Genomic DNA, 26,823 nt, shown 5'->3' with positions numbered 1-26,823 from the left:
ACCCCCAACCTATAACATGGACTATTTTCCATGAAAGCTGCTAAATTGTCTCGGTTACGTTTAAAAAATACACAAGCACAAGGGGTTGTCGGCTCTTTACAGCACATTTTTGTTAAACGCTAAAAGTGTGAGGGATGAGAATCCATTTTGTATAAGTATTTCTTCCATCTTGTGCATATGTGGAAAATTACCCAGCCAGGTGTGAGAACGTGGTAGTTTCTGTGTATAGACCAAATGTTCTAGCTACAAGGCTAAGTTAGCCGCTCCCTCGCTCCCTTATCAGTGTTTGGCGTGCAAGAAAGTTATACAGAGAATTAGCAGTTCTGCTCAAGCAAGAGTAAACCACATTTATGGAAAAGTACATGCTTCCGGACAGATTCTGTTCTTTCTGTGTTTCATGATGCGCCGCTAAAGAATGCTAACCTTGAGATAAGATGCTTCAGAATTTTTTAACCATTAAAAATTCTGTTAGTATAGTCTAGAAGTATTGCCTTATATGAATAACTAATCAAATCACTAGTTTCGATTTCCACCCCCTTGGCGGTGTGCCTTCTCTGTCTATGTTAGTCTGTAGTGTTATAAAGATGTATGCTTGTGTGCAATAAAAGCAGAATCTGATTCAGCTGCTACTTGTGTCTGTGTCAGTTCTCCAAGCGCTCGTACATCCACATCAATTGGGACCCCGACAATCATAGACGTAGGGGGTTTAGCCCCAACAAAACTAAGCTGATTGCAGAGTGTTCTCTCCTAGTGATTAAAATTTCTGGAAGAATGTGGGACATTTCCTTTGATTGAAGCCTTTTTTTTATACTCTCTTGGCCTTGGCTTAATATACATCTTTCTAAATATTAGCTTGTAATTGTAGTCTGCCATTGTGCCGCTAGATCAAAAAAAGATTTCTAAAAGAAATGCAAGACGCAAACCTGAACGCCATCTCACACATGCCATGCAAGAGCCTCAACATGACAAATGGGTTTAATATTAGTCTATAATTTGCATTTGAGTTGCACCTAGAGATTTTAATTCCACAGAATTAGAACCTGGCACCACGTCATGTATAACACAAGGAATGCTGCGCCGTTCCCTTCAGATGCACATTTGGGATCATTATTGCCACATTTCTGTGCTCAGCAAATATAATTGTATCAAAATGTCAAATGTAATGGCGCCAGAAGTGATGTAAACGTTGTAATTATAATAACATACTGCTCGCTCATTTCACCGTTTTACGACTTCACCTCAATAGCCTTGGCTCATGGGAAATGTACCGTTGATACTGTATAGAAACATCAGGACTGGATTAATTTTACGGAAGAGGATGTGGATCCGCTGTATCACTTGAACAGATTTGGTTTGGGGCTAGTCCTAAGGGAGTTATCTAAGTGCCCCGCCCCCTAGTCTGCACCCCTATATAGAGATCTGGACTCCGCTGCAGGGGAACCATCCGGCTGCTATCTCCTGGAGTAGTCTCACTTCAGTGTCTACTGACCCACGGTGGGTCAATAGACACTGGTGGATCAAGCAAAATCATAGACAGGGGCAGGCAGAGTTCTTGAAATCCAATGTCAGTTTGAGGGTCAGTGTAGGCAGCTCAGGATCGGTACAGAGATCAGACCAAGTTGAGGTCAGCCAGCCAATGGTCCGAGAAAGTTTGTACATTGGCAGGCAAAAAAAATAACGGCACACCTTTGCAGAACACTACAGTACAACGATGTATTGCTTAGGCACCTTCCCACAGGGAAAAATGCCTTAAATACTCTAAAATGCCCTACTTTCAGTGAGAAGCAGAGCCAGCAGAAAGCGGGCCTCAGACTGCATGGTAAGGATAAACCAGAGATACTCCAGTGGCGCTGACCCCTGGGAAGAAGCAGAAGGATCTGGCAAGCATGCGTCATTGGGGGAACAGAGCAGGCAACCAGGTGACTGCTCCGCTGGATGTGCCCGAGAGGTTGATGGTGGTGAGAAAAGACCATTGGTGAAAAATGTATGTATAGGTCTAGTAGATGGATGTCCATAGCTGGCCCTTGGGGAAGAAGGGTTGGTAGAGGGTATATTATAATGCATACAGATACTGTATATCTGTATATGTAAATTGTGGGTTTACATATGTTCTTTAAGAACTCCCAGTGCTGCCAGGGAAGCACGAGAAAAGGCAATTCAAAATCTGTAAAAAGTTCCCCTACCTAGCACGTGCCATTTATAACATTGTGACTTTGAGTGGCAGAGGGGTCTTATGGCCCCTTTGTAGGCACCAGTTCCCAAATGTGACTAGCACCTCTCCACCATCTATGAGTACATCCCTGTTCCCCCAGTTTTATAGCTTAATTGTAATAAAGAAGGGCACAGCTCCCATACTTCATTGTTTTTGCAAGACAGCCCAGACCACGGCAGGGATGGAGGATAAATGAAGAGGGGCCTATGCTTTTGTGCTAGACTGTCCATTTTTGTGGGAGATACAAAGACAACCAATGCTCTTGTTCTTCTTAATACTGGTGGGAGCTCTAGGGGTGAATTTACATAATCTTTAGATCTCTGTTGGCTGCCATTCTATAGGGTATGATGTGGCCACATTCTTTTAAATTCTTTCTTTTTTAATTCTGAAGTATGGAAACCTAAGGCCTATGGCGCGTGATGAAGACTATGACAATGTCCCCAGCAAGAGGTGTGGTCAAGCTCTACTGCAATACACGTTGCAGCAAGAACAAGTAGATAGAAGCTTGTTTCCAGTATATACAGTAGTAGTCCATAGAACAAGAAGAAGTGGATGTCATATTTGTGTTTAACCAAAGAATGGAACTGCTGGAAAATCCCAGTATGGGTCTATTGATATCTGAAAGGCTTTAGGAACCAACAGCAGACATCAGCACCAGGAAGCCACTTCCAACCCTGGAAACATCTACGGAAAGGCCTGCTCAGCAAAGATCTAAGATGCTGGTGAAAACAACACCAGGCACCAGTCAGATAGACGCCACAAACAAAAGGCCTGTGCAGAGTAGACAACGTTGGCGAAAGTCAACAGAATGAGCATCTCCCTTCTCAAATTTTCACTGACAACAAAGACATCCAGTTCTGAACTATATGCTGAGAGGACTATGAGACTGGAGCACAAGTCACCATTCTTCCATGCACTCATATAATACACCCACTTTGCATTTCACTCTGGATCCAGACAAATCCGCACTGACCCCTGTACCGTGTCTATTGATTCTAAGACTGATACTGCAGGACAGACTAAATTTAAGGGGTTAACCAGGAAATAATAATGATGACCTATCCTCAGGATAAGTCATCATTATCACATCGGCTGGGGGGGTTTAGAGTCCCTGCACCCCCTTCGATCAGCTGTTCCGGGGAAACACCAGACCTCTGGCAAGCGCAGCGCACGCCCGGTAATTCACCAAGCACAGCGGCATACATTGTATAGTGGCTGTGCTTGGTATTGCAGCTTAACCCTATTCACTTCAATGTGCTGCAACTAGGCAATGTGACTGATGTATGGTGACATCAGGTGGCCTAGGAAGAGGCTACGGCGCTCAAGGAAAGCTGGCCTCTTCTAACAGCTGGGGCCCTCGCTGATCTAATATTGATGACCTATCCTGAGGATAGGTCATCAATATTATTTCCAGGATAACCCCTTTAAGTGAATGGGGCTGAGTTGCAGTACCAGACACAGCCACTATTAAATACATGGTGCTGTGTCATAAATAATGTGGTCCTGCAGGTTCAGTCCGCTGACTGGCACTTCTGCCAGAAGCCACACCCCCACTAATTAAATATAGTGCTAGCCTTAGAATTCTCCATCAGTGTTATCAGTCCTGGAAGAGCCCTTCAATGCACATGGTTTGACCTAAAGTTTAGCAATGGCTATGTATAGTAAATACAAAAAATGTTGTATGGTCCATGTGGCTGCTGTTCACAGAACAGTTTAGGCAAGATGGCAGCCCATGTAACAATATACAGAAAACAGAATAAAAATCTACAAACAGAAAATAAAAACAGCATCTGGATTTAGTTAGTTGTCACATCTCAGCCTTTCACATTTCACATTCAGCCTATCATGATGGGACAAGAACAAATCTAGGTGACGCTCCCTTTACTTTGTACAGCTCGATATAACATTTGTAAATAAAATAAAGTAATAAAATAATTTCTCACCAAGATACTACTTTCTACATAACCCATCCATCATAGTTATCCAGCATGTACATCTCGCACTTGTACAGAAGGAAACATGGCTACTTGTACTTCTAGGACTTTACATCTCAGATCTGACAGTCGTTATTTATTGTGTGTATCCAGTTCCTGGAAATGCCGATGCCTTACCTTGTAAATGCATAATATATGGTTGATTCAATGGATTTGACCTTGTGTATTCCCCTCTTATGTGAAAATCATGCCGCATGCAGAATATCATAGTAACCCCCCATGGTGCTCTGCAGATTTATTGAGTCCTAACGAACCTCTCATTTTCATCTCAACAACTGATGTCTTCACATGACTCTAAGGTCAACTTTTTATAAATCTGAGATATGATTTAATATTTATGGATCTGGGGACCAGAGGTGCAGCTTGAAGTTTTTGTTCCATATCTAGGGTCCATGCCAAGGTCCACCACTTAAGGGCATGTTTACATGTTGGATTTCCATGTGGATTTCTGTTCGTATTCTGCATGTGTATTCCTCCTCAATGGAAACTGCTCTTCGTACAGGTCCGTATTTTTTTACATGCTTAGTTGAGAAGGGACATTTCTCTTCTTGGTGTGTTTTCCGTGCAGAACCCAAGGCAGGTGGCCACATGTGAGTTATGCCCATTGAATGGGGCTAATCCACTGTCAAATCCTGGACATCTAAACTACAAATCTGAGGGCCAGCCTTGGATTCCTGCAATGGATTCTGAGCCAAATACACCAGATTTCCCACTGTGTATTCTCCACTGTGTGAACGGAGTAATTTCATTTGGAAATTTCTCAAAGCTGTACGGCATTTTTCTGGATGTAATAAATGTATTAAGATGCCTGTGTGGCTCTTTCTACTCCACCGGCCATTCTACCAAGGCTGGTGTATGAAATCACGGTCTTAGTAAATCTACTCCATAGTGTGTAGGACCAACATCCGATCTAAAAATCAATCATATTCACTTTGTGATGGCTCTGAACACAATGATTAGGTGACTATACACTAAGTGTAACGTCATGGTGCCTTCATGTACATACACCTCTGAGGACCATAAATCCAACAGACCTGGAGTTGACTACTACATGTCCTTGCCCTATAGCTACACCACTATTCGGGAATAGGATGCTATTTGGAAAAAATTAATCAATGGTGGCATTAATGTGTGAGAAGATCTAAGGCCACTGCCACCCAAAACCTACCGGTGTGGTTAACCATCTTAGTAGATGATGTCTTCTCATAATATTCCAAATTTGGGGCCTATCATACCTATGTAATTTCTACTTAACGATAGTTGTGTCGTGTCCCACTCAGATATTGACCCATGAGTGGTCATATTAAGCCAGAAGGACTTATTTACGTCAATCTCTAAAATGGAGCAGCTGTTTAGGCGAGAATTTACTGCATCATTTTAGTGGGGGGAATCTTAAATTTATCAAGTGTGCTGAAGTATGTGATAACCCTGAGCAGAGAAATGATTGCTCCTCATGTGGCGCTGCGTGTGCTAATCTACTATTATTTTATGACTGACAATGAAGAATGGGTTTGCGTGACCTCAGTTATTAGGCTCATTACTATAACTCACTCATGCGCCATCTCTAGTGAAGGACGTCCTTGCTGTGAGAGAGGTCACCGTCAAATAATGGATAAGGACAATTGAAAATGGTTAACACGGCAGACATTTGTCTCTATGATTCTAATGTAAATACTTCAGAGTCCTTGAATTTAGCGGACGCTTAATTATTCTATTATCATACAGAAGACGAGAAAACTAGAAAAGGGGTGTCCTCTATGGAAAATCAAAAAGGGTTCCAAGACAATAGGTTGATTACAAGGAGGATGTCCTGCTGCTGGAGCACTCAGCGATCAGAAATCTGCAGAGGAACCTGGCAGGAAACGTTACGTTTCCCTACAGTGCCTCCACAGGTGAAATTAGGTATTACACAGTAATCATTACGCTGTCAGTGTAATCCATGGACATGGTGGTTCCTCCAGAGCAATATACACTCTTTGTAGCCATTCTCCACTCTACAAAACAGAGGAAGGTCCTGAATTGAGGACCCCAACTGTTTACTGACATTTTGAAAATAAATGGGTTTTAATCTATAAAATTTGGTCACAAAGCTGATAATGAGTATATATGCCAAAGCAGAGTTGAAATTTCATAACTAACATGAAGATTTCTGATGCCCTCAGTGATCACAAATCTGTGGAGGAACCTGGTAGGAAGTATTAAGTTTCCCTACAGTGCCACCACAGTAGAAATGAGGTATTACACAGTTCTCATTGTGCTGTAAATGTAATGCATCAACATGCTTGTTCCTCCAGAGCAAGAGACACTCTATAAAATAGATAAAGGTCCTGAATTGGGGACCCCATCTCTCTCATCTAAAATTTGGTCATGTACTTATAATGAGTATATGTGCCAAAGTTAAGTAAACCTTTAATAACTAAATGAAGATTTATGACTCTTTGAATTTGACAAGTCTATACAGAAATCATGGAATACGGATGTTAAAGGCGAGTACTCTGGTTAGGACCCGACTCTATGAGCCAGAATGGAGAGACTCCTGGGGCTCCTGCTCTGGTGGACCCAACACATGCTTTTATTTAAAGGGGTTGTGCAGTCGTTCATTATGATGACCTGTCTTCAGAATAGATCATCGATATCTGATCGGTGGGGATCCGACACCCGGCACCCCCACCAATCAGCTGTTTGAAGAGGAGACGACGGTCCATAAAAGAAAATACAAAAAAAATATACCTTGCCACTCTCATGTCTTCATCATTCCAACATTTAATCACCAAATCACAGCGACATTTCGACCGGTGTGGTCTTTTTTCAAGACTATAACTGGTTAAAACGTCGCTGTGATTTGGTGATCAAATGTTGGAATGATGAAGACATGAGAGTGCCGTGGTATATCTTTTTTGTATTTGCTGAGACGGGGTGCTACGGACTGGCACCTGACACCGCGGGCACCACCACTGAAGGATCCAATTGTTGTGCTGCTATATCTCCTTTTTTTGGTCCATGAAAGCGCCGCTTCCTCTTTAATACACTGCCCTTCGTCTCGGAAGTGCAGTGTAATACAAGTACCAGCTCAATTCAAGTGAATGGAACAAGTACTTGTAATTACACTATGCCACCGCTCCACGGAAGATAAGGCATTGTGTAATGATGAGGAAGCAGCCCTCGCATGGAGCACCACCTCCTCGTATCACAGCTGATCAGATATTGATGACCCGATCCTGAAGATAGGTCATCAATATTAATGGATGCACAACCCCTCTTCGTGTCAGTGCATCAGGATTATGGGATATATCCTAAAATCATGACCTTTGAGGGTGTTTGTCAGGGCAGCACTGCTATAAGGATCCAGTCATCTATAGTAGTGTTTTCCAACCAGTGTGCCTCCAGCTGTTACAAAACTACAACTCCCAGCATGCCCGCACAGCCAAAGGCTGTCCAGGCATGCTGGGAGTTGTAGTTTTGCAACAGCTGGAGGCACACTGGTTGGGAAAAACTGATCTATAGCACAAGACCCCCTACCTCCTACAATTAACTGCACAGCCAATCTTCTTCAAACAACAGTGCCACACCTGGTTGTATGTGGTAGTGCAGCCAAGTCCCATTTACTTCAACTGAGTTGAACTGCAATACCAGACACAAACCATGGACAGGTGTGGCACTGTTTTTGGAAGAAAGCAGCCAGGACAACCCCTTTTACACAATCAGTTCACATATTTCCAACCTGGTCTTATAATTATTGAATGAGCGTAATTTGCACGTGTGAAGTCACTTTGTAGGTATTTCATGGATAATTGGGATATGAGCATGACCCAGGAGCAGCCATTGGGACTCCGTAGACAGACACTTGGACAATGTGCTGAAGCCATCTCATTGTGTGAGGCCGAGATGACTGCATTGTGAAGGATTACTGACGGAATGACAGTGATTACTTTCTGATATGAAGGCACTGAGCACCAGCCCGGCCGCCATAGAGCAGCCAATAATCACACCACATAATATATTGGATTTCAAGTGAGGCGAAGTTGATCCACTTGAGTATTTTATCCTGAAGAGTTTCAGAGGCTGCGGCGGACTGAGTCTGAAAAGCGTTATCCAAGAGGACTCAGCGAAGGGCAGGGGGAATCATCATTTGGGTTTTCTTTTAAAAATTCTTTAAAGAGTTACTGTCCCCCCTCCTGACATGTCTTGTCTAATAACTACTTGCATTCCCCATGTAATAACAGTTCTGAAACTTCTATTCTTATGACTCTGTGCGATTCCTGCTAGAAAGTAATTTATACGTTACCAGCAGTCTGCCATAAAGGTCCAGATGGGTGTTAGCAGTTGAAGGTCTTAAGCCTCATTCACAGTTCAGTGCTTTGGTCAGTGATTTCCATCAGTGGATGTGAGCCAAAGGCCTCATGCACACAAACGTATTTTGTTTCCGTGTCCGTTGCGGGTTTTTTTTTGCAGATAGGATGCAGACCCATTCATTTCAATGGGTCCGCAAAAAATGCGGACAGCACACCGTGTGCTATCCGCATCCGTATGCCCGTTCCGCAGCCCCAGATAGACCTTTATTGCAGACTGTTGCCAATTTATTAAATACTGTCTAGTAGGAATAAAAGAGTCATAAGCAGTGATGGTCAGTTCGCAATGTTCGCCAGTGAACACATGCGGGCTGCCATCATTAGGTAGACTCACCCGTTCGGCGATGCACAGGTAAGCCCATACCTGTGCGTGTGCCGGGAGCCGGTCTGAAATCAAATGTAGTCACCGGGAGCAGGCAGTTCCGAGAACAGCCCGATGAAGGCCCCCGATGGCTGTTCTCGGAACTGCCTGCTCCTGGTGACTGCATTTGATTTCAGACCGGCTCCCGACACAGGCACAGGTAAGGGCTTACCTGTGCATCGGCGGACGGGTGAGTCTACCTTACTAAATATGGCAGCCCGCATGTGTTCACTGGCGAACACTGCGAACTGACCATCACTGGTCATAAGAATAGATGCTCCATGTTATTACATGGAGAATGTAAATAGTTACTAAAAAAGACATAAGGAGAGGTGATAAGTCTACTTTACGATTTTTTGGTACCTTCAATACCGCATGGCCATTAACAATGCAGACCGGCTATACAGTGCAATCTTCATTAGTTAAATAAGAGGCAGCTGCAGCCTAATTGGCCTCGCAGTACGGCCACGTCCCGAACACGACTGCGCCATGTGGTCGCACTTTTACACACCAGGTTCCCGTGAAAAATACAGATGATCTCTGGATTTCCCAGCAGGACATCCTGCGATCAGCTTAGCCTCAGAGATCCCTCTTAGGGCTCATGCACACGACTATATTTTCTTTCCGTGTCCGTTTCATTTTTTGTTTTTGTTTTTGCAGCCCGTATGTGGAACCATTCACTTCAATGGGTCAGCAAAAAAACGGAAATTAATCTGCGTCCATGTCCGTATTTCCATTCCACCAAAAAATAGAACATGTACTATTCTTGTCCGTTTTACAGACAAGGGCTGACATTGTTACAATAGACCTGCAAAAAAAACTGATGCAACTAAACATTTTTTTTGCGGATATGTGTTTTGCGGACCGCAAAATACATATGGTCGTGTGCATGAGCCCTTATAGTGAATAACCTCTCTAACTAAACCCAACTAGAGCCGAGCAGTAGAACATTCTCTTCTTCTCTTCTACCAAACATGTTCACAGACAAATTCACAGCAGCTTTGAATTGATATCAGAGGGTCTCAATACTTTCCAACTTTTTAGAAAGGGCAAAACAAATACTAATATCAATAGTAAAATATAAAGTTCTAAGTTAAAGGGGTTCTCCCATGATTAATGTAAAAAGGGAAAATCAGACATCATATAGGACATGATAGTCTCTTTCTAACAAAGCTAGAACCAGCCGTGTACCTCACATGGATCCAGAGATCTCCACATTCATTGCACCAATTATTATTTATTTCAAGCTAGGAGCTCAGGGGTCGTGTCCTTTCTTAAGAAGCGTGTCTTTTTTGCTGACGTTCTCTCGCCCATCACAGCTGAGCAGGCAGTTGAAGGATGGAACTGAGCATTTGTGTCCAACTCAGCAAAAGGGACAGAGAAATAAGAAATAAACTAACAGCAGGTGGCGCTATACAAATAGATTTCAGCGAGTAACTCAACGGCTATACTAATGGGATCATTTAGGATGCGAAGTACGACCGTTTTTGGCGTACTCTTGTCGCAGATTCAGTCGCAAAGGGGATTTGCAGCCAAATCTGCAACTTTTTCCCACTCACCCCACTTTTCCGAGGTAGCAAAAAAAGAGGGTGTAGCGTTGGTGGGGAAGGGGGCCGTCTCATTTATCATTTTCTGAGCCGCGTATAAAATGGCTTAAATCTACGTCACCAAGTGAGCTGACATAGGTTTAAGCTTGTTGTATGCCGCCGGAACATGCGCCCGAGTCGCATCCACCGCCAGTGCAGGGGTATTAAGACCGGCCTTAATAAATAAATACATTTTTAATTACATGCAATTACAAAAATATTCTGATCCAGCTGCTGGTTTGAAAACTGAATAATATTTTTCATGGGACAACCCCTTTAAAGGGCCCCTACATTTTTGTATTTTATTTTTTTTACAATTTTTGACAAGAGAGCACCTATAGGGGGTGCAGAGGTAGCGGTGGCACTTGGGCCCTGGGGTCTGTGCGGACCGCTCCTCCACATATGAAGAGACCAGTATTATAAATGGCACCTAGGAGGGGGGGGATGAAACTGATCTTGTATTCGGTCCAGGAGCTTCGAGTTACACCTTATAAAGCAGTGGGTGATGTCAGACCTATGCTCCCATCACACATGTCCCTAGGACACTTCAGGTGCTTATGGAATTTCTTAATCCTGTTCCACATCTTGAATCGGATTAAGCGCAATATCAAGAAAAACTAAATGAGGCATCTATAAGAACAGCCGCTCACCGTACCATAGAGAGAAAACAGCAATCACAACCCAAAGTGCATCACCCAGAACAAAAATACTCAAGTTTGGTATTAGGATGCCAGTTTGGAAGACTGTGACCTACACAGTTAACCGCTTTTTAGGCCCCTTGCAGACGAGCGTGTCCAGTGCAATGTGTTTTGCACGCGCGTGATAAAAAACTGAATGTATACAAACAACATCTCTGAGCAACCATCTGTGAAAAACGCATCGCATCCGCACTTGCTTGCGGATGCGATGCGATTTTCATGCAGCTCTATTCACTTCATCGCGTGAAAATCGCAGAATATAGAACATGCTGCGATTTTTACGCAACGCACAAGTGATGCGTGAAAACCAACGCACATGTACATAGCCCCATTAAAATGAATGGATCCAGATTCCGTGCGGGCACAATGCGTTCACATCACGCATTGTATCCGCGTGGAATACTCGCTCGTGTGAAAGCGGCCTTAGTGTACTAAACTGTGCCCCATGCGGGCCTACTGAATGGACAATGAGGGAGGCTTTACAGCAGTTTTCATAGTTGTACAAGTGAAGGGTGAGAGTGAAGGAAAGACATAACCAGCAAACATGAACAGAAGCTACTCATGCACACTGCGAGGTCTCCGGCATGTCAGCCATGGCCGCTGACTATCTGCAGTGTGTCATTAGATCAGACTGCAGGAACATGGCACCTCTACTGCACCAGGGGTAATGCAGGGCACCCGGCACAATCATATATTCAACCAGAAGTAATGACAAGTATGCTACATCAAATGCAATAAAAATATCATAGCATAATAGCGGTAGTCCGGGGGCACGCGTGCACTAGCGGCAGCACGGATCCGACAGGCTGTTCACTCGCCGGAACAGCCTGCCGGAGTTCCTTGCCGCTAGTGTAAAAGTAGCCTAAGGCCTCTTTCACACGGGCGTCAGTTTTTTTGCCCGGATAAGAGCCGGGTGCGTTGCGGGAAAATGCGCGATTTTCCCGCGCGAGTGCAAAACATTGTCATGCGTTGCACTCGCGTGAGAAAAATCGCGCATGTTTGGTACCCAAACCCGAACTTCTTCATAGAAGTTCGGGCTTGGGATTGATGTTCTGAAGATTGTATTATTTTCCCTTATAACATGGTTATAAGGGAAAATAATAGCATTCTGAATACAGAATGCATAGTAAAACAGCGCTAGAGGGGTTAAAAAAATAAATAAATAATTTAACTCACCTTAGTCCACTTGCTCGCGAAGCCCGGCATCTCCTTGTGTCTCCGCTGCTGATGAACAGGACCTGGGGTGAGCTGCTCCATTAAATACAGGTTAAGGACCTTCGATGACGTCACTCCGGTCATCACATGGTACGTCACATGATCTTTTACCATGGTGATTCACCATGGTAAAAGACCATGTGATGACCGGAGTGACGTCATCGAAGGTCCTTAAGCTCTATTTAATGGAGCAGCTCACCCCAGGTCCTGTTCATCAGCAGCGGAGACACAAGGAGATGCCGGGCTTCGCGAGCAAGTGGACTAAGGTGAGTTAAATTATTTATTATTTTTTTAACCCCTCTAGCGCTGTTTTACTATGCATTCTGTATTCAGAATGCTATTATTTTCCCTTATAACCATGTTATAAGGGAAAATAATAATGATCGGGTCTCCATCCCGATGGTCTCCTAGCAACCATGCGTGCAAATCGCACGGCATCCGTACTTGCTTGCGGATGCCATCCGATTTTCACACACCCCATTCACTTCTATGGGGCCTGCGTCACGTCAAAATCGGACAATATAGAGCATGCTGCGATTTCAACTGAACGCACAAGTGATGCGTTAAAAACATCGCTCATGTGCACAGCCCCATAGAAATGAATGGGTCAGGATTTAGTGCGGGTGCCATACGTTCGCCGCACGCATCGCACCCGCACGGAAAACTCGCCCGTGTGAAAGGGGCCTAAGGGTGCAAATTACACACTATATATCAATAATCAACATCCTCCGGCACTCCAGCTGTTTTGAAACTACACCTCCCAAAATCCTCCTTTCACTTCTAGGGGAAAAAAACAGTCAAGCAGGAGGTGTAGTCTCACAGCTGCTGGAGTGCCAGAGGTTGCTGACCAGGTACAATATTTATGGCATATGGAAGATACAGTACATATCATAAATGTCTAGTTACACTTCTAGGATTCTAGGAGAATACATGAAAGATACATGTGAGCAGCCACAAGACAGACATTTATGTCTGTCACCACATGGTTGGGGGCCGCACAGAATGGTATTGAGGGCCGCAGGTTGTGCCTTCCTGACCTAGAGCATACTGCGTTCTGGCAACTGGTAAAAATACACAAATCCAAAGCAAAAAACACCAGGCAAAAAGTTTCCCCCTTGCGCTTCCCTAAGATTTGTCTGGACCAAATGGAGAAGATGATGACAGAGAAGATCTACATCAGAGGAGACGTCACCTGGGAAGCCCTGATGTGACAGGTATGTGCTGCTGTATAGCTATAAGGGGCTTAGGGGTCGGTTGGTCGACTTAGAGAATTGGGCCATATGCATTGGGGCTTGGGCCCCGGATCTTTTGAGACCCTAGCAACGTCCCTGGTTCAGGGTGCGTTCAGTGAAACTCGCACCATTTTGCAAGCAAGTTTAGTCACATTTGTCTGCGATTGCGTTCAGTTGTTTAGTTTTTTCCGTGCGAGTACAATGCGTTTTGATGCGTTTTTCACGTGCGTGATAAAAAAACTTAAGGTTTACAAACAATATCTCCTAGCAACCATCAGTGAAAAACGCATCGCACCCAGACTGCATCTGGATTACACCCGGATGCAATTTGTTTTTCACTGAAGCCCCATTCACTTCTATGGAGCCAGGGCTGCGTGAAAAACGCAGAATAGAGAACATGCTGCGATTCTCACGCAACGCAGAAATGAAGCTTGAAAAAAAAAAGCGCTCCTATGCCCAGAACCATTGAAATGAATGGGTCAGGATTCAGTGCGGGTGCTATGCGTTTATGTCACGCGTCCCACCAATGCAGAAAACTCGCTCGTGTGAAAGGGGCCTAAGGGTGTAACTAGCCTAAGGCTTCATTGACATTTCCACAGACAGCACATGTACCGATTGATTTGAATGTGTTTGTTCACACATCAGTAGTTCTTTACTGACCGTGGGTCAGTGAAAACATCGCGGAGGGATGCACTACTTTGATCTGTGATGCCGACAAAACTGTTAAAAATCACCTATACAACGCCCATGGCATCCGTGTTTGGTCCGTTTTTAATAGACCACTGATAGGAGATGCTCTTAATGTTGAGCTGAGCAGAATTCGTGGGACACAGGGGGCAAACAACAGATACACTGACCAAACACGGATCCTTCATGGACATTTTTACGGATGGAACACAAACGGATTTTTCCACAGACTTGAAACCGAAATGTGAACGAGGCCTAAGACTGCTTTCACAAAGTCAGTGTTTGGTCAGTGACTTCTATCAGTGGCTGTCAGCCGAAACCAGGAGCGGGTCTAAACACGGAACGGATGCACATTTTCTATTATAGTATTTTATACCTCATCTCTGTGTCGCCTTCACGCCTGGTATTTGCTCACAATCACTGGTCAAACTCTGACCAAACAAAGACTGTGCAGAAGCAGCCTTAGGCCCCATGCACATGATCGATCGTACATAGTTTGCGGTCAGCAAACTGCGGATCTGCAAACTATGGATACTGTACATGCCTCATTTCCCCAATAGAACTGCAAAACGGACAAGAACATAGCACGGTCTAACATGTGCGGAATGGCCGCACAGAGGCGGACAGTGCACGGATGACATCTGTGAGCTGTCCGCATCTTTTACGGAATCACAGAAACGAGTGGGTCCATGTGTGATCTGCAAAAAATGTAGTGAAACCAAATGGACCCCATGATAGTCAGTGGGATCTGTTTGGCTCTGTTACTGTCACTTCCGTTATTTTCGTTCTTTTGCTCCTATAACGGAGGAATAATAAATAGCGCTGCGTGAACGTGCCCTCGAAACACAGCATCCTCGTAAAAGAGACAGGGAGCGTGTCCTCCTAATACAGTCATCACAAGTGGCAGAGTGCCCCCACAATCCTGCAGTACAGCCTCCATAACATGAACTATCCCCATAATAAAGCCCTCCATAACAATGCTCCATACAAGAGACAACCCAACCACCCCAGCAACAGTGCCCCCACAACAATGCAGGGAAGGGTGCACAAAGTGGCTTTGGCCCACCCTCGGTGCACTTACCTGATCATTTGCATATGACTTAAAATCACTTTTGGGCATACACCGTTAAGATGAGCGTCCATATCAGTCTTGTGCGCGACACCTTATATCCCCCCCATTATAACATCGCGCCAAGCTGGCTATGCTGGTTCTAATGGACTAATGGAAGCCACTAAAAGCTCAGCCCAAAATATGGAATCAATCATGCAAACCATGACAGATTACCCCGTTTATGACCTCCGCTGTGTAAATTAAAGTGCTTCTTACAAACAACCTTCACAGGCACCGGCTTCTGTACAATTGATTCCCATAAATAACCGGCTCCAGACACAGCACTACATTAAAATACACGGCATCGCCCAGAATAAGAAATGATAAGCGTCCTCCTTTATCAATGTCCTGATATGCCCCCATTACCCAAGAGGCACTTTAGTTAATAGAGCAGTCAACGTCCCTGCAGCTGCTGTTCTCCCTGGTGGTGTAGGACAAAAAAGGTCTATGGGTGATGGTGGAAGGGTTGTCCCATGAGTAAGTATTATCTTTCATGGTTACATCAAGCAAAACAAAAAAAATTCCAATTGGAATTATTTTAAAAAATCATCTTTGTTATGTTCTTTTGATTCCCTTTAAGAATATCCACCTAATGTGTCCTGTGCTGCAGGTCGCACATGCTCAGTAGCTCAGATTCTGTTGTACACAGAACGCATGGTTGCCAACCCGTATTTTTCTTTTTTCTGGACAACTTATCCCAAAATCACGAACAGCCAGCATTTTTTTTACGGACAAATTAAAAAACCATAATGAATGATAAAGATTATAAGTAATCCATGTCTATAGCTCAGTCTACTGATAAGAACTCATTACCAGCATTTACTGTCAGCTGTAAAATGATGATAATCACTAGAGATGAGCGAATCAAATCCAACTCAGTGGAATTCGATCTGAATTTCAGGAAAAATTTGATTTGCCACAAACCTTCATGGTAGCGAATCAATTTAGCCTGAAATAGTGTAAAAAACAAAACAAAAAACATACTCACCTCCTCCATTTGCTCGCAACGGGCCGGGCGCCACCTGCTTGATTGAAGATCTTGGTCGAAATTCTGTGCACGGTGATGTATGATGTCACCATACCACGCCGGCCGACATGGTGATGTCATCTCAGGCCGGGTGAGATTTTTTGCGCAAGATCTTCAAGCAAGATGGCAGCGGACGGCCCATCACGAGCAAATGGAGGCGGTAAGTATGATTTAATTTGGTTTTTATGTTAATTTTACACTGTATTATTACTCTCAGATGCCACTATCAGCGATGAACGTGGCATCTAAGGGTACAATCCCTGTCATTGCAACCGCTACTTACCAAAAAAATGCGCTTCATGATGAGATAATTCATAACGAAGCAAATTTCTTTGTAAAATTCGGCGAAGCAGCCGAATCGAATTTTCCAGCGGGTGTAGCACAGAGGCAAAGTACAAGTTCTTGGTTCAAAACATCAGTGTTTATTCACACGTGAAAGCAAAACAAAAACGCAAGTTGCTTGGTGATCGTTCACACACATGAAACGTTCACATACAAAACAGTCACCTATTCTCCTGGGTGTTACTTCACACCCTGTTGGAAGTTCTGCTTTGTCAAGTCCGCAGGCAGGCGTTTAGGCAGCCTGTCCGCCCTCAAAGGGGTCTGAGCCCTCCAAGCCCGGCTCAAGCCGTGGATCCCAACACAGCCCTCAGATCACAGCACACAGACCAGCTGAGCTCCACTGTCAGACGGAGGTAATCCTCCCCACCTGGCAGTGCTGGCTGGTTTTTATGCCTGGCAAAACCCGGCCGGGAAGATGGGGAGTAGTCACCCACCCAGCACTTTGACTACTCCCAGTAAGAGCCGTCCCGGATCAGCTATTACAGCCATACTAAGTATCAAGGTGTCAAACAGCAATTGCTGCTGACACATAAAAACCGGCTCTTACTCCACCGAGGCCAGAAACCTCGGTTACACGTACCTATCACTCACAATGATTCCTTGTACCTTCTTACAAGGGTTATGGCAGTGAATCTAAGGCCTGTGTACAGGACATTGTGGATATGACTAGAGGTGGCATATTCAGGGCCAATGAAGTAAGGGTGCCTGACTCGAATTGGTTTCATCGCTTTTTTAAAAGTTTGTGCGAATCTGTACAGTTACAGTTATTGGAAAATGTCATGAAAATGGGCTGGTCTCACCGTAATCTCTAGTCACGGGTGTACAGAACTGTGATGGTGTCCACCAAAATTCTATCTTTGCTATGAGACCCTTGTTTTCTATCGTCACCACTGTTTACAGTTATTATCTCTATTAGGGATCATGTATGCGAACGTGTTTTGTTCCGTTTCTGTTCTGTTTTTTTTTTTTGGGGGGGGGGGGGGTTTGAGACCCGTAAGCAGATCCATTCACTTATATGGGTCCGCATAAGAAACTGAAATTTCTCCGTGTGCATTCCGTGTTCGCATGTCCGCATAACCGTTTGAAAAAAAAAATAGAACATGTCCTATTAGTGTCTGCATTAGAAGCTGTTCTAATATTGGCCGGCTGTTCCGTTCTGCAGAATGTGGAATGCACACGACCGGGGCATGAGCCCTTAGGGCGGTTTCACACGCACTGGTGCGGATTTACTAATGCTAAAGATGGCGTAAGCTCAGACTCGCTGCCTAGACCTGCTCCAGAGGCTCAGGCTGGATGATACATCTGGTGGAGGGACGGACACTTTTATCTGACTCTATACCAGTGCTTCTCAATTATTTTCTGTCATGCCCCCCTAGGAAGAAGAAAACATTTCGCGCCCACCGCGCGACTGTAAATAGTATGGTGGGATCTATGGATGACGGACACTTATGGGGGGGATCTGTGGCTGGCACTGTTACAGAGGGATCTGTGGCTGGCACTGTTATATATGTGCCATCCACAGACCCCCCACCCCATAACAGTGCCATCCACAGTGCCCCCCTAGCCCATAACAGTGCCATCCACAGACACCCACCCCTTAACTGTGCCATCCACAGATTCCGTGTGCCCGCCGCCGTCGTTTAAAGTTATTAAACATGCCCCCCTCACTCCTAATAGTACCGTATATCCGAATTTCTTCTGTATAATGCCGGCAGGCGGGCCGGGCGGCCGGCGCGTCCCTCAGTGACGTCACTTGTCTGCGCCGGCCGCCCGGCCTGCCTGCCGGCATTATACAGAAGAAATTCGGATATACGGTACTATTAGGAGTGAGAGGGGCATGTTTAATAACTTTTAATTCAATAATACATTTTATATTAGTATACCGGAGGGAGCGGTGGGGCGGGGCTATAGTACAGTGACCGCACCGCCTCACCGCTATTGCCGGCCCCCAGCTCCTCCTCCCAGTCCCTCCCCCCCGGCCCCCGCTCCGTTCATCGCGTCCAGCGCCTGCGCCGGCCTCTGATCAGAGGAAGGGAGATGAGCGCTTCCACAATGGAAGCGCTCATCTCCCTGCCGCATATTACACTGCGAGCTGTCGGCCGCCCGGCGCCCAGCCCGCACACCCCAAAGGCCGGCCCTGAATGAGCCCCCCTTTACGGCGCGCCCCACTATTTGAGAAGCACTGCTCTATACTGACTATTGGTCAGATTACTTTGAGATAGAATTTTACTCCAGAATTGTGGTGGAATTCTAGTTCAAAACGGAGCATCTTAGGCCAAGCCCTTTCCCACAAGCTCTACCCCTTTGTGTTAAGCTTCTCCCTGTTTTTGAGAAAAAATTAATAAATAAATGTAGAAACCCTAGTTGCACCAAGTTGGCCCAAATTTTAGACTAATTGATTAGTAAATCTGGGCCAGTCTTTTTTTTAGGAGGGTTACCTTTTTTCCGCAAATTATTTAGACATATACGCCACCAATGGAGTTGTGTTTTTTTTATCAATGGTGTTTTTTTTTAAACAGCAACTTGCTCCAGAGATGCCATTTTGTATTATAGACATTCTTTTTTTTGTTAACGGCCTGCTTAAAAAAAAAAATATTCAAAAGCGTCAGAGTGTGTTCCGTTTCTTCATGCCGTTTTTAAATATAATTTTTTTCCCCTTTTTCCGCCATGGTCTTTTCAGTTGATCTACAGTTCTGTTTATGTTAACAACCTCATTGAAGTCTATGGGGAAAACCCCTCTACAGAAGTTGCCGAATCGCGCAAACAATTGACATGTTGCGGATTTCAAAATCCACACGGCAGGTCAATTTCCACGTGGAAGAAAAAAAAGCAAAGTGTACATGAGATTTGTCTTTCACTTTGCTGGTACTGTATTAGGGCTCATGCACACGAACTAATTTTCTTTACGTGTCCGTTCCGTTTTTTTTGCGGACTGTATGCGGAACCATTCATTTCAATGGGTCCGCAAAAAAAAAATGGAAGCTACTCCGTGTACATTCTGTTTCCGTATTTACGTTCCGCAAAACAATAGAACATGTCCTTTTACTGTCCGCATTACGGACAAGCATAGGACTGTTCTATTAGGGGCCAGCTGTTCCGTTCCGTAAAATACGAAATGCACACGGACGTCATCCATATTTTTTGCTGATCAGTTTTTTGCGGACTGCAAAATACATACGGTCGTGTGCATGAGCCCTTAGACTGAGTTTTTTCTGTAAAGCCTAATGTTGCCACCATCGTTAGTAGTCTTGCATTTTTGCCTTCATCAGTTTTAGGGCTTGTTCACACGACCGTGCCGTTTTTTGCGGTCCGCAAATTGTGGATCAGCAAAAAAACTGATGCCGCCCGTGTGCCTTCCGCAATTTGTGGAACGGAACAGGAGGCCTATTATAGAAATGCCTATTCTTGTCCGCAAAACGGACAAGATCAGGACAGGACAAATTTTTGCGGGGCCACGGAACAGAGCAACGGATGCGGACAGCACACAGAGTGCTGTCCGCATCTTTTGCGGACCCATTGAATTGAATGGCTCCGTATACGGACTGCATGCTGAACGCAGAAAACGGCCCGTATACAGATCGCAAAATACGTTTGTGTGAACGAGCCCTTAGAATATTACTATCATAGGAAATGGCAGAGCGGACGCAAACTATTCTGCAGCGATGGCCTCCGATCACTTCGCCGACACCCGCCTCTCCTTAATATAATAGCATTATTATAAAGTTTAAAAGCAGTCACCAAAAAGGAAGCATTAAAGAAAGCGAAATCAAAAGAACCGCGTTAACTATGGATGATTACAGATAAAATACATCAAAGGGCCGGTGAAGCTAATAACCGGACGAAATGTAAAGAGGTGATAATTACTTCTATTTTCTGCCCGTTTCATCTTTTCTTCTCCTCTCGGTGGTTGATTAGTGATCGCCAACACTGAAGAGCTCACCATCGTGGTTGTCTGGCCCCTCACTGGACAAAAGCAGCATTTTATCTTATCAGGTGCCAGTAATTTCATGCAGTTTCCACTAGGGGTGCAGCTAGAAAGACATTTGCCCCAGGTGTCGGGGGAGGGGTAACAAGCCAATCTGTGAAACAGAATTTTTTCCCCAGGTGTAGCATAGTTTTTCTACACAATATACATCAGCATACACTTCCCCTAAAATAAAATAAAAAAAAACATAACTAAATTTCATGTCACCAGGTCAGGTAAAAGGACCTGCTAGCAAACATAACATAAACCATCAGGCCCTGTTCCCAGCACAATAATATATGTTAGCCAATCCCTTTAAATCTAAAAGGGGTTGTCTCTGATGAGAACAAACCCGTGCACAGTAACTGTCACCCAGGGCTGCACCACCAATGAGACCAGGTGAGGCGATCGCCTCAGGCAGCACCAGGTAAGGGCTGGAGAGGGGCAGCCGAAGGGCCATGAGCTGAAGGGAAGGGGTTAGGTTAAAAATTGGCATTGGGGAGGGGGGCGCTGTTTCAGTTTTCGCCTCAGGTGGCAGGAAGGCTAGGTGCACCCCTGCTGTCACCACATACCTCTCAATTAAACCAGCTGACGTGGGACATGTTCACTTCTCAGCTGCATCAAATGTTGTTGGCTGCAATTTGGAGAAATAAGCATTTTTATAATATGCTAATAAATCCCTTGGGGCAACAAGCGTGGTGCAGTTGCACTTCATTGCACCCAGAGGCTCTGCTCGCTTACTTCTAGTCCATGCCCCGCCACTTTGACTGAAAGGGCCAGGCAGTGGAGACGTAATCATGCCCCATAGACTAACCCAAAGGCTCGTACCTGTGCATTTGATTATGGAAGTGGCGCAGGCACAGCACAGTACAGGAGATCGCTGACGCAGGAGTTATTTACTTGCTGGATTTCTGCACATCCACATTCACTATAATTACTTTAATGGGCATCTGTCAGCAGTTTTGTACCTGTAACACCCCAGAGTTGTTACTACACGCCTCTACCCCGCTACTATCTTCTAAGAGCCTTTATATTGTCATCTGATGTAATTTATATTATGTCTTCACAAATGTGCATGTAAAACCATGTTAAACACAATTGTTCCTGTAATTTTCCAGGTTCACCAGTAGGTGGCAGAAACTCCATTGGCAAGGTACAAGTCCCAGTTTAGTTTATCTAGGCTGGAATGGATTATTCCAGCTTAGCTCCCCCTCTGTGAGCGAAGTGGGCTGTTCCCACATCCTGCAGCATGGGTGCAGAAGGAAGTTAGAGTTAGTGTAGCCCACCCCCTGCTAGGGGTAGGGTGTGTGTGTGAGGAGTTCCCCTGCATAGGGAAGACATCAAGGATCTTGTCTCGGCTGAGACTGGATCATATTCCCAGTTGAGCACCTTCAGCCTCAGCTGGATGAGAAAAAGCAGAAAACTACAGACAACCTCCAGAGTTCCAGGAAGAAAGCATATCCTGAGAATCTATCTGTGAGTTAAGTCCAGAGACCTAGGAGAAGCCATTCCTCCTCAGCTAGTCTGTCCCCATAAAGCAGAAGTTATAGAAAAGTGCAGAAGATGAATTCCTGTCACAATTACAGAGCTACCAAGCAGACGACTTATCCTGCAAGCTCCAAATTTAAAGCAGAAGTATTCATTCCTGCCAACGATTGCTAAAACCTGCTGGGACCAGAGATCAAAGCTGTATACTGCTTGGATACAAGTTATCTTCAGTAAAGAAATGTTTGAACCTCATCTAAAAAGGTCTGGACATCATTTCTGCTGCAAAATTCCTCTATTACTCCTACTATCACGACACTCAAATTTATTGCAAGTGAGCCAGGAGTCCAGCCGTACCCAGGTAGGAGACACCGTTGACACAATTATCACCACCCTATAGAGACATTATAGGCCATTACACCACTCTGGCATTCCTAATCTGGGACGTGCGTCATAACACCTTGGTAGGGCTCTGGGATAGTACCCTGCGCACGCTGCAATTGCAATTGCGTCACGAGAAATACAGAACTTTAAATACCCGTATCCTGGCCATTGCACACCTATGACACTGGCTGACCTGTTACATGTGCGCTTGGCAGCTGAAGGCCTCTTTGTTGGTCCCATGTTCATATGTTTGAGTATGTTTGTGTCATCATGTCACGGCCACGGTTATGGTCGTGACTCCTCAACCGCATGCGGTTGCCTGCGGTTTGGTTTTGGTGTTCAATCACAGGTGATGGCCGCTGGTTTGTGGCCTCACTTGTGGTTGCCGCGGGCAACTAGTTGTATGGTGTTGGTTTCAGTTGCACTTACCTGCCATTGCCATATGACTGTTCTTGTTTCCTTGTCTTTATAGTTTGGCCATCTTAGACTCCTATTGCTCCATGTCCAGGAGAAACAGGTTGTTTACCCAGCTCCTAGCTTAGGGACCTGCAGAGGGCTAGTAGGGACCCGAGGTTCCAGAGCATGAGCCCTCCTACCTTCAAGGTCGGCTCATGTCGCTAGGAGTTAGGGTCAGGCTAGGGAAGCAATAGGAGGTGACCAGCTCCCTAGTTCTGTGGTTTTGGCCAAGTCGTGACTCCATCTTCTGTCATCGCACGGCTGAGGGTTTTCCCCATCCTCAGCCGTGACACATCATTACAGCCGAGTTTACCGGCCCGACCCTGGATCTCATCATCTCATAGATTTCTATGATACTATCAGCATAGACCAGTGGTCGGGCTTGGCCATAATAGTTGTGAATTTTTTGAGCTTGTGTGATACTGGTCTAAAGAAGTCAATTTTTACCTCTACTGTTTACAGTCCTGAGCAGCTGAATGTGGGACGGACTGTAGTGTGATTGATAGCTGTGCTCTCAGGTTTTTCAGTAAACCATGTTTTGCTGACAGATATCTTCTGCTCACACAACCCACTATATATTGTATTCTATACAATCCCTTTAAGACTACAGGATCCTACATAAGCATATTTCTTCATATTCACAAACATTTATCAGGGAATCAACCCCGGGCAATCCCAATGACAAACTCAGCTCTGCTACGTGTATTTCTCTTTGAATAGGCGTGACAATATATCACAGGTGCGCCCTTACCTCACACTCTTTGCACACGGCCGAGGTGCCTTACATACTACCAATGAAAAAGATGGCGTACTTACATCCAATCATCATCATGGCCACAGCGAAGATCTTCTCTCCGTCTGTAGTAGGTGCAATATTTCCAAATCCCACGCTAGTGAGGCTGGTCATAGTGAAATACAGGGAGGAGATGTAGACAGAATCCTTGCTGGGTCCACCTTCCCATTTTCCAGATCCAGATAAGTTGTAGCGATAAGGAGATCCAACAGTCATTCCCAACTGAAAGAGCCAGCTTTCATTCCTAATGTTCTCTCCATTGATGACTTCGTAATCTCCAATGCTGTACCAGATGCAGGCCAACCAGTGAGCTGCCAGGCCAAAGACGCACACCAACAAGACCAGGACGGCTGCTCCGTATTCAATGTAATGGTCCAGTTTCCTCGCCACGCGTCCCAGACGTAAAAGCCGCACCACTTTTAAAGAACTGAAAAGGCTGCTGATACCCTGGAAGAATAAAATACATATATTATTAACAGAGGGGGCAAGGTGAAACTGTTTCTGGGTTAAAGCTGGGGGGCAACCAGTATGGCTGCCATGGTACTTGTCAACCAGCCACCCTAGGGTCCTGAAAGATAAGCCACCATTCCTGATTTCAGGTACTGTCCCTAGCGTCTCATATCACACATAGCTTGATATCTGGAAGGACCCTCAATCTCCTCTTTGCAATGAGTAAGGGTCTGTATGCAATGACCCGAAACGCGTAGATGCTGTTGTCTGTGTGTGGCTTTTTATCTTTTTGCATAAATAAACTACGGATTTGTATGGAAGATGGATTTCTCCATATTTTGCCTCAACCTCCTCTGCATTAAAGGGGTTGTCCCACGAAAAACATTCAACATTTTTTAAAATAGCAATTGTATCTAAATATTTTTGTAATTTCACTTAATTAAAAATGTATTGTAGCAACTGAGTTATTCAATGCTACAGTGCTACACTGCTAAAGGGGTTCCAACGGTGCTTTATTGTGGTTATGCATTTTCCTGTTCAACAGGTCATAGAAACCAGTTGCTAGGTGGGGCCATGCAGCGCTTATGTGGAGGAAAAACTAGATACAAGAGTAGTGTGTGTTTAAACAGTGAAGTGGAAGGAGTGAAGACACATCCCTGGATAGTGAACCAGCCAGAAATAAAGTTTAAAACCAGCTAAAGTGGAAAAAAGAGGACAAGATATATTTTTGGAGCATACCAGTATGAAGAGAAGGTGCATGCAGAAGCTCTGTGGAGAAAATGTGTCTAAAAGTAAACTTATAGATTCCACAGTGGACTTGTTCAGGACATTTGTGTGTTCTGGTGCCAGGACATACTTTACAAGCACACTGTGGAAGTTGCTACAGATCTAGATCCTGCTGGGGACATTGTGGAACCATTTACTGTGAGTACAGTAACCTGCAATAAGGAGCAGAACTTAGTCTGTCATATACAGGTTGCTGCCCCATGTTTGCATGGCATAGTAGAAGGTGAGAAGTGTTGCATCTTATTTCTGGATGCATAAGGATAGAAAAGGATAAAAGGTGCAATGTGAGGAAAATTCACTTTAAAGAGACATCTTGGGAAGTTAACTATTACTACTGCTGTATAACCTGTAAGAACTTTGGAAACTGCACACTGTGTAAGAACTGCCAGTCCATGCATGCTGAGAACTGTGACTAATATACCTGAACTTAATTCTGCTGTTAACCTGGTGTCATTAATGCCTGCACGGTCACACTGCACCACCATACCACCATTGGCTGCCAAGGGAACCTGCCTTGCACCTTATAATTCATCACAATCAATGGCACCCTCTACCACCATCAGGCAGGAGAACCCTAGAACCAGGGTGTGCCCTCTTAAGGACTTGTTCACACGACCGTATGTATTTTGCGGTCCGCAAAAAACGGATCAGCAAAAAATACGGATGACGTCCCTGTGAATTCCGTATTTTATGGAACGGAATAGCTGGCCCCTAATAGAACAGTACTATCCTTGTCCGTAATGCAGGATCATGTCCGTAATAGGACATGATCTATTTTTTTGCGGAACGGACATATGGAAACAAATGCACACTGAGTACCTTCAGTTTTTTTGCGGACACATTGAGATGAATGGTTCCGTACACGGTCCGCAAAAAAACGGAACAGACACGGAAAGAAAATACGTTAGTGTGCATGACCCCTAAGCCTCATTGACACAGTCAGTGTTCAGTCAGTGATTTCCATCAGTGATTGTGAGCCAAAACCATGATTGGAGCCTCCACAGACCTATGGTGCAAGGGAAAGATCTGCACCTCTTCTGTGTTTAGAACCGCACCTAGTTTTGGCTCAAGATCACTGATGGAAATCACTGACCAAACACTGACGTGTGAATGAGGCATTACTGTATGGCTCAGGAGAGCATCAGAGTGAGTAACAACTACAACCACCATTCTTGCTACTATCACTCCTATCCCCTCTCCTGGGCTTGCTGCACTAGCAGTGCCAAAACCGACATCAAGCTTCAAGGAGAGACGTGTGCGTGTTGTAATGTGACACTTTATGTTCTCCAAAATCCCTGGGAATGTGGCCATCCCTTGCATTACAAACATCTCAGTCGCACATGGCTAGAGGTATAAATCTCCTACACACATAACCTACATTTCATGGAACCAGCCGCGTGTATTTTCGCTGCCAACGCTGGAAACTCCCAGGGGTGCTGCAGACTGCTCTCAACGCTGCAGATTTATCACTTATGCACTATACACTATATTGCCAAATGAAGATCTGGCGCGCCGAATGCTAAAGTGCGAGCCGTATAAAACGTTTTCAACTGCCTGTGTGTTTGTATGGTCAAGCAGCTGCAGGAGCGTAAAGTTACCGTGCACAATGCCAAGTGTTGGCTGGTGTGGTGTAAAGCATGTCATCACTGGACTCTGGAGAAGTGGAAGCATGTTCTCTGGAGTGATGAATC

The 26,823-nt window shown here is 44.8% G+C and overlaps 1 protein-coding gene across 1 annotated transcript in view; it reads right to left on the bottom strand.

Moving 5' to 3' along the window:
- KCNH1 (potassium voltage-gated channel subfamily H member 1) overlaps positions 1–26,823 on the bottom strand; it is a 386,448-nt gene that overhangs the window by 279,845 nt on the left and 79,780 nt on the right. The window contains exon 7 of the mRNA XM_044286155.1: positions 23,920–24,343. Coding sequence (XP_044142090.1) covers positions 23,920–24,343 — 424 coding nt within the window. The remainder of the gene's footprint in view (positions 1–23,919; positions 24,344–26,823) is intronic.

The sequence above is a fragment of the Bufo gargarizans genome, chromosome 3, assembly GCF_014858855.1.
Source record: "Bufo gargarizans isolate SCDJY-AF-19 chromosome 3, ASM1485885v1, whole genome shotgun sequence".
Lineage (NCBI taxonomy): Eukaryota > Metazoa > Chordata > Amphibia > Anura > Bufonidae > Bufo > Bufo gargarizans.
This window is presented reverse-complemented; position numbering and strand designations above follow the sequence as displayed.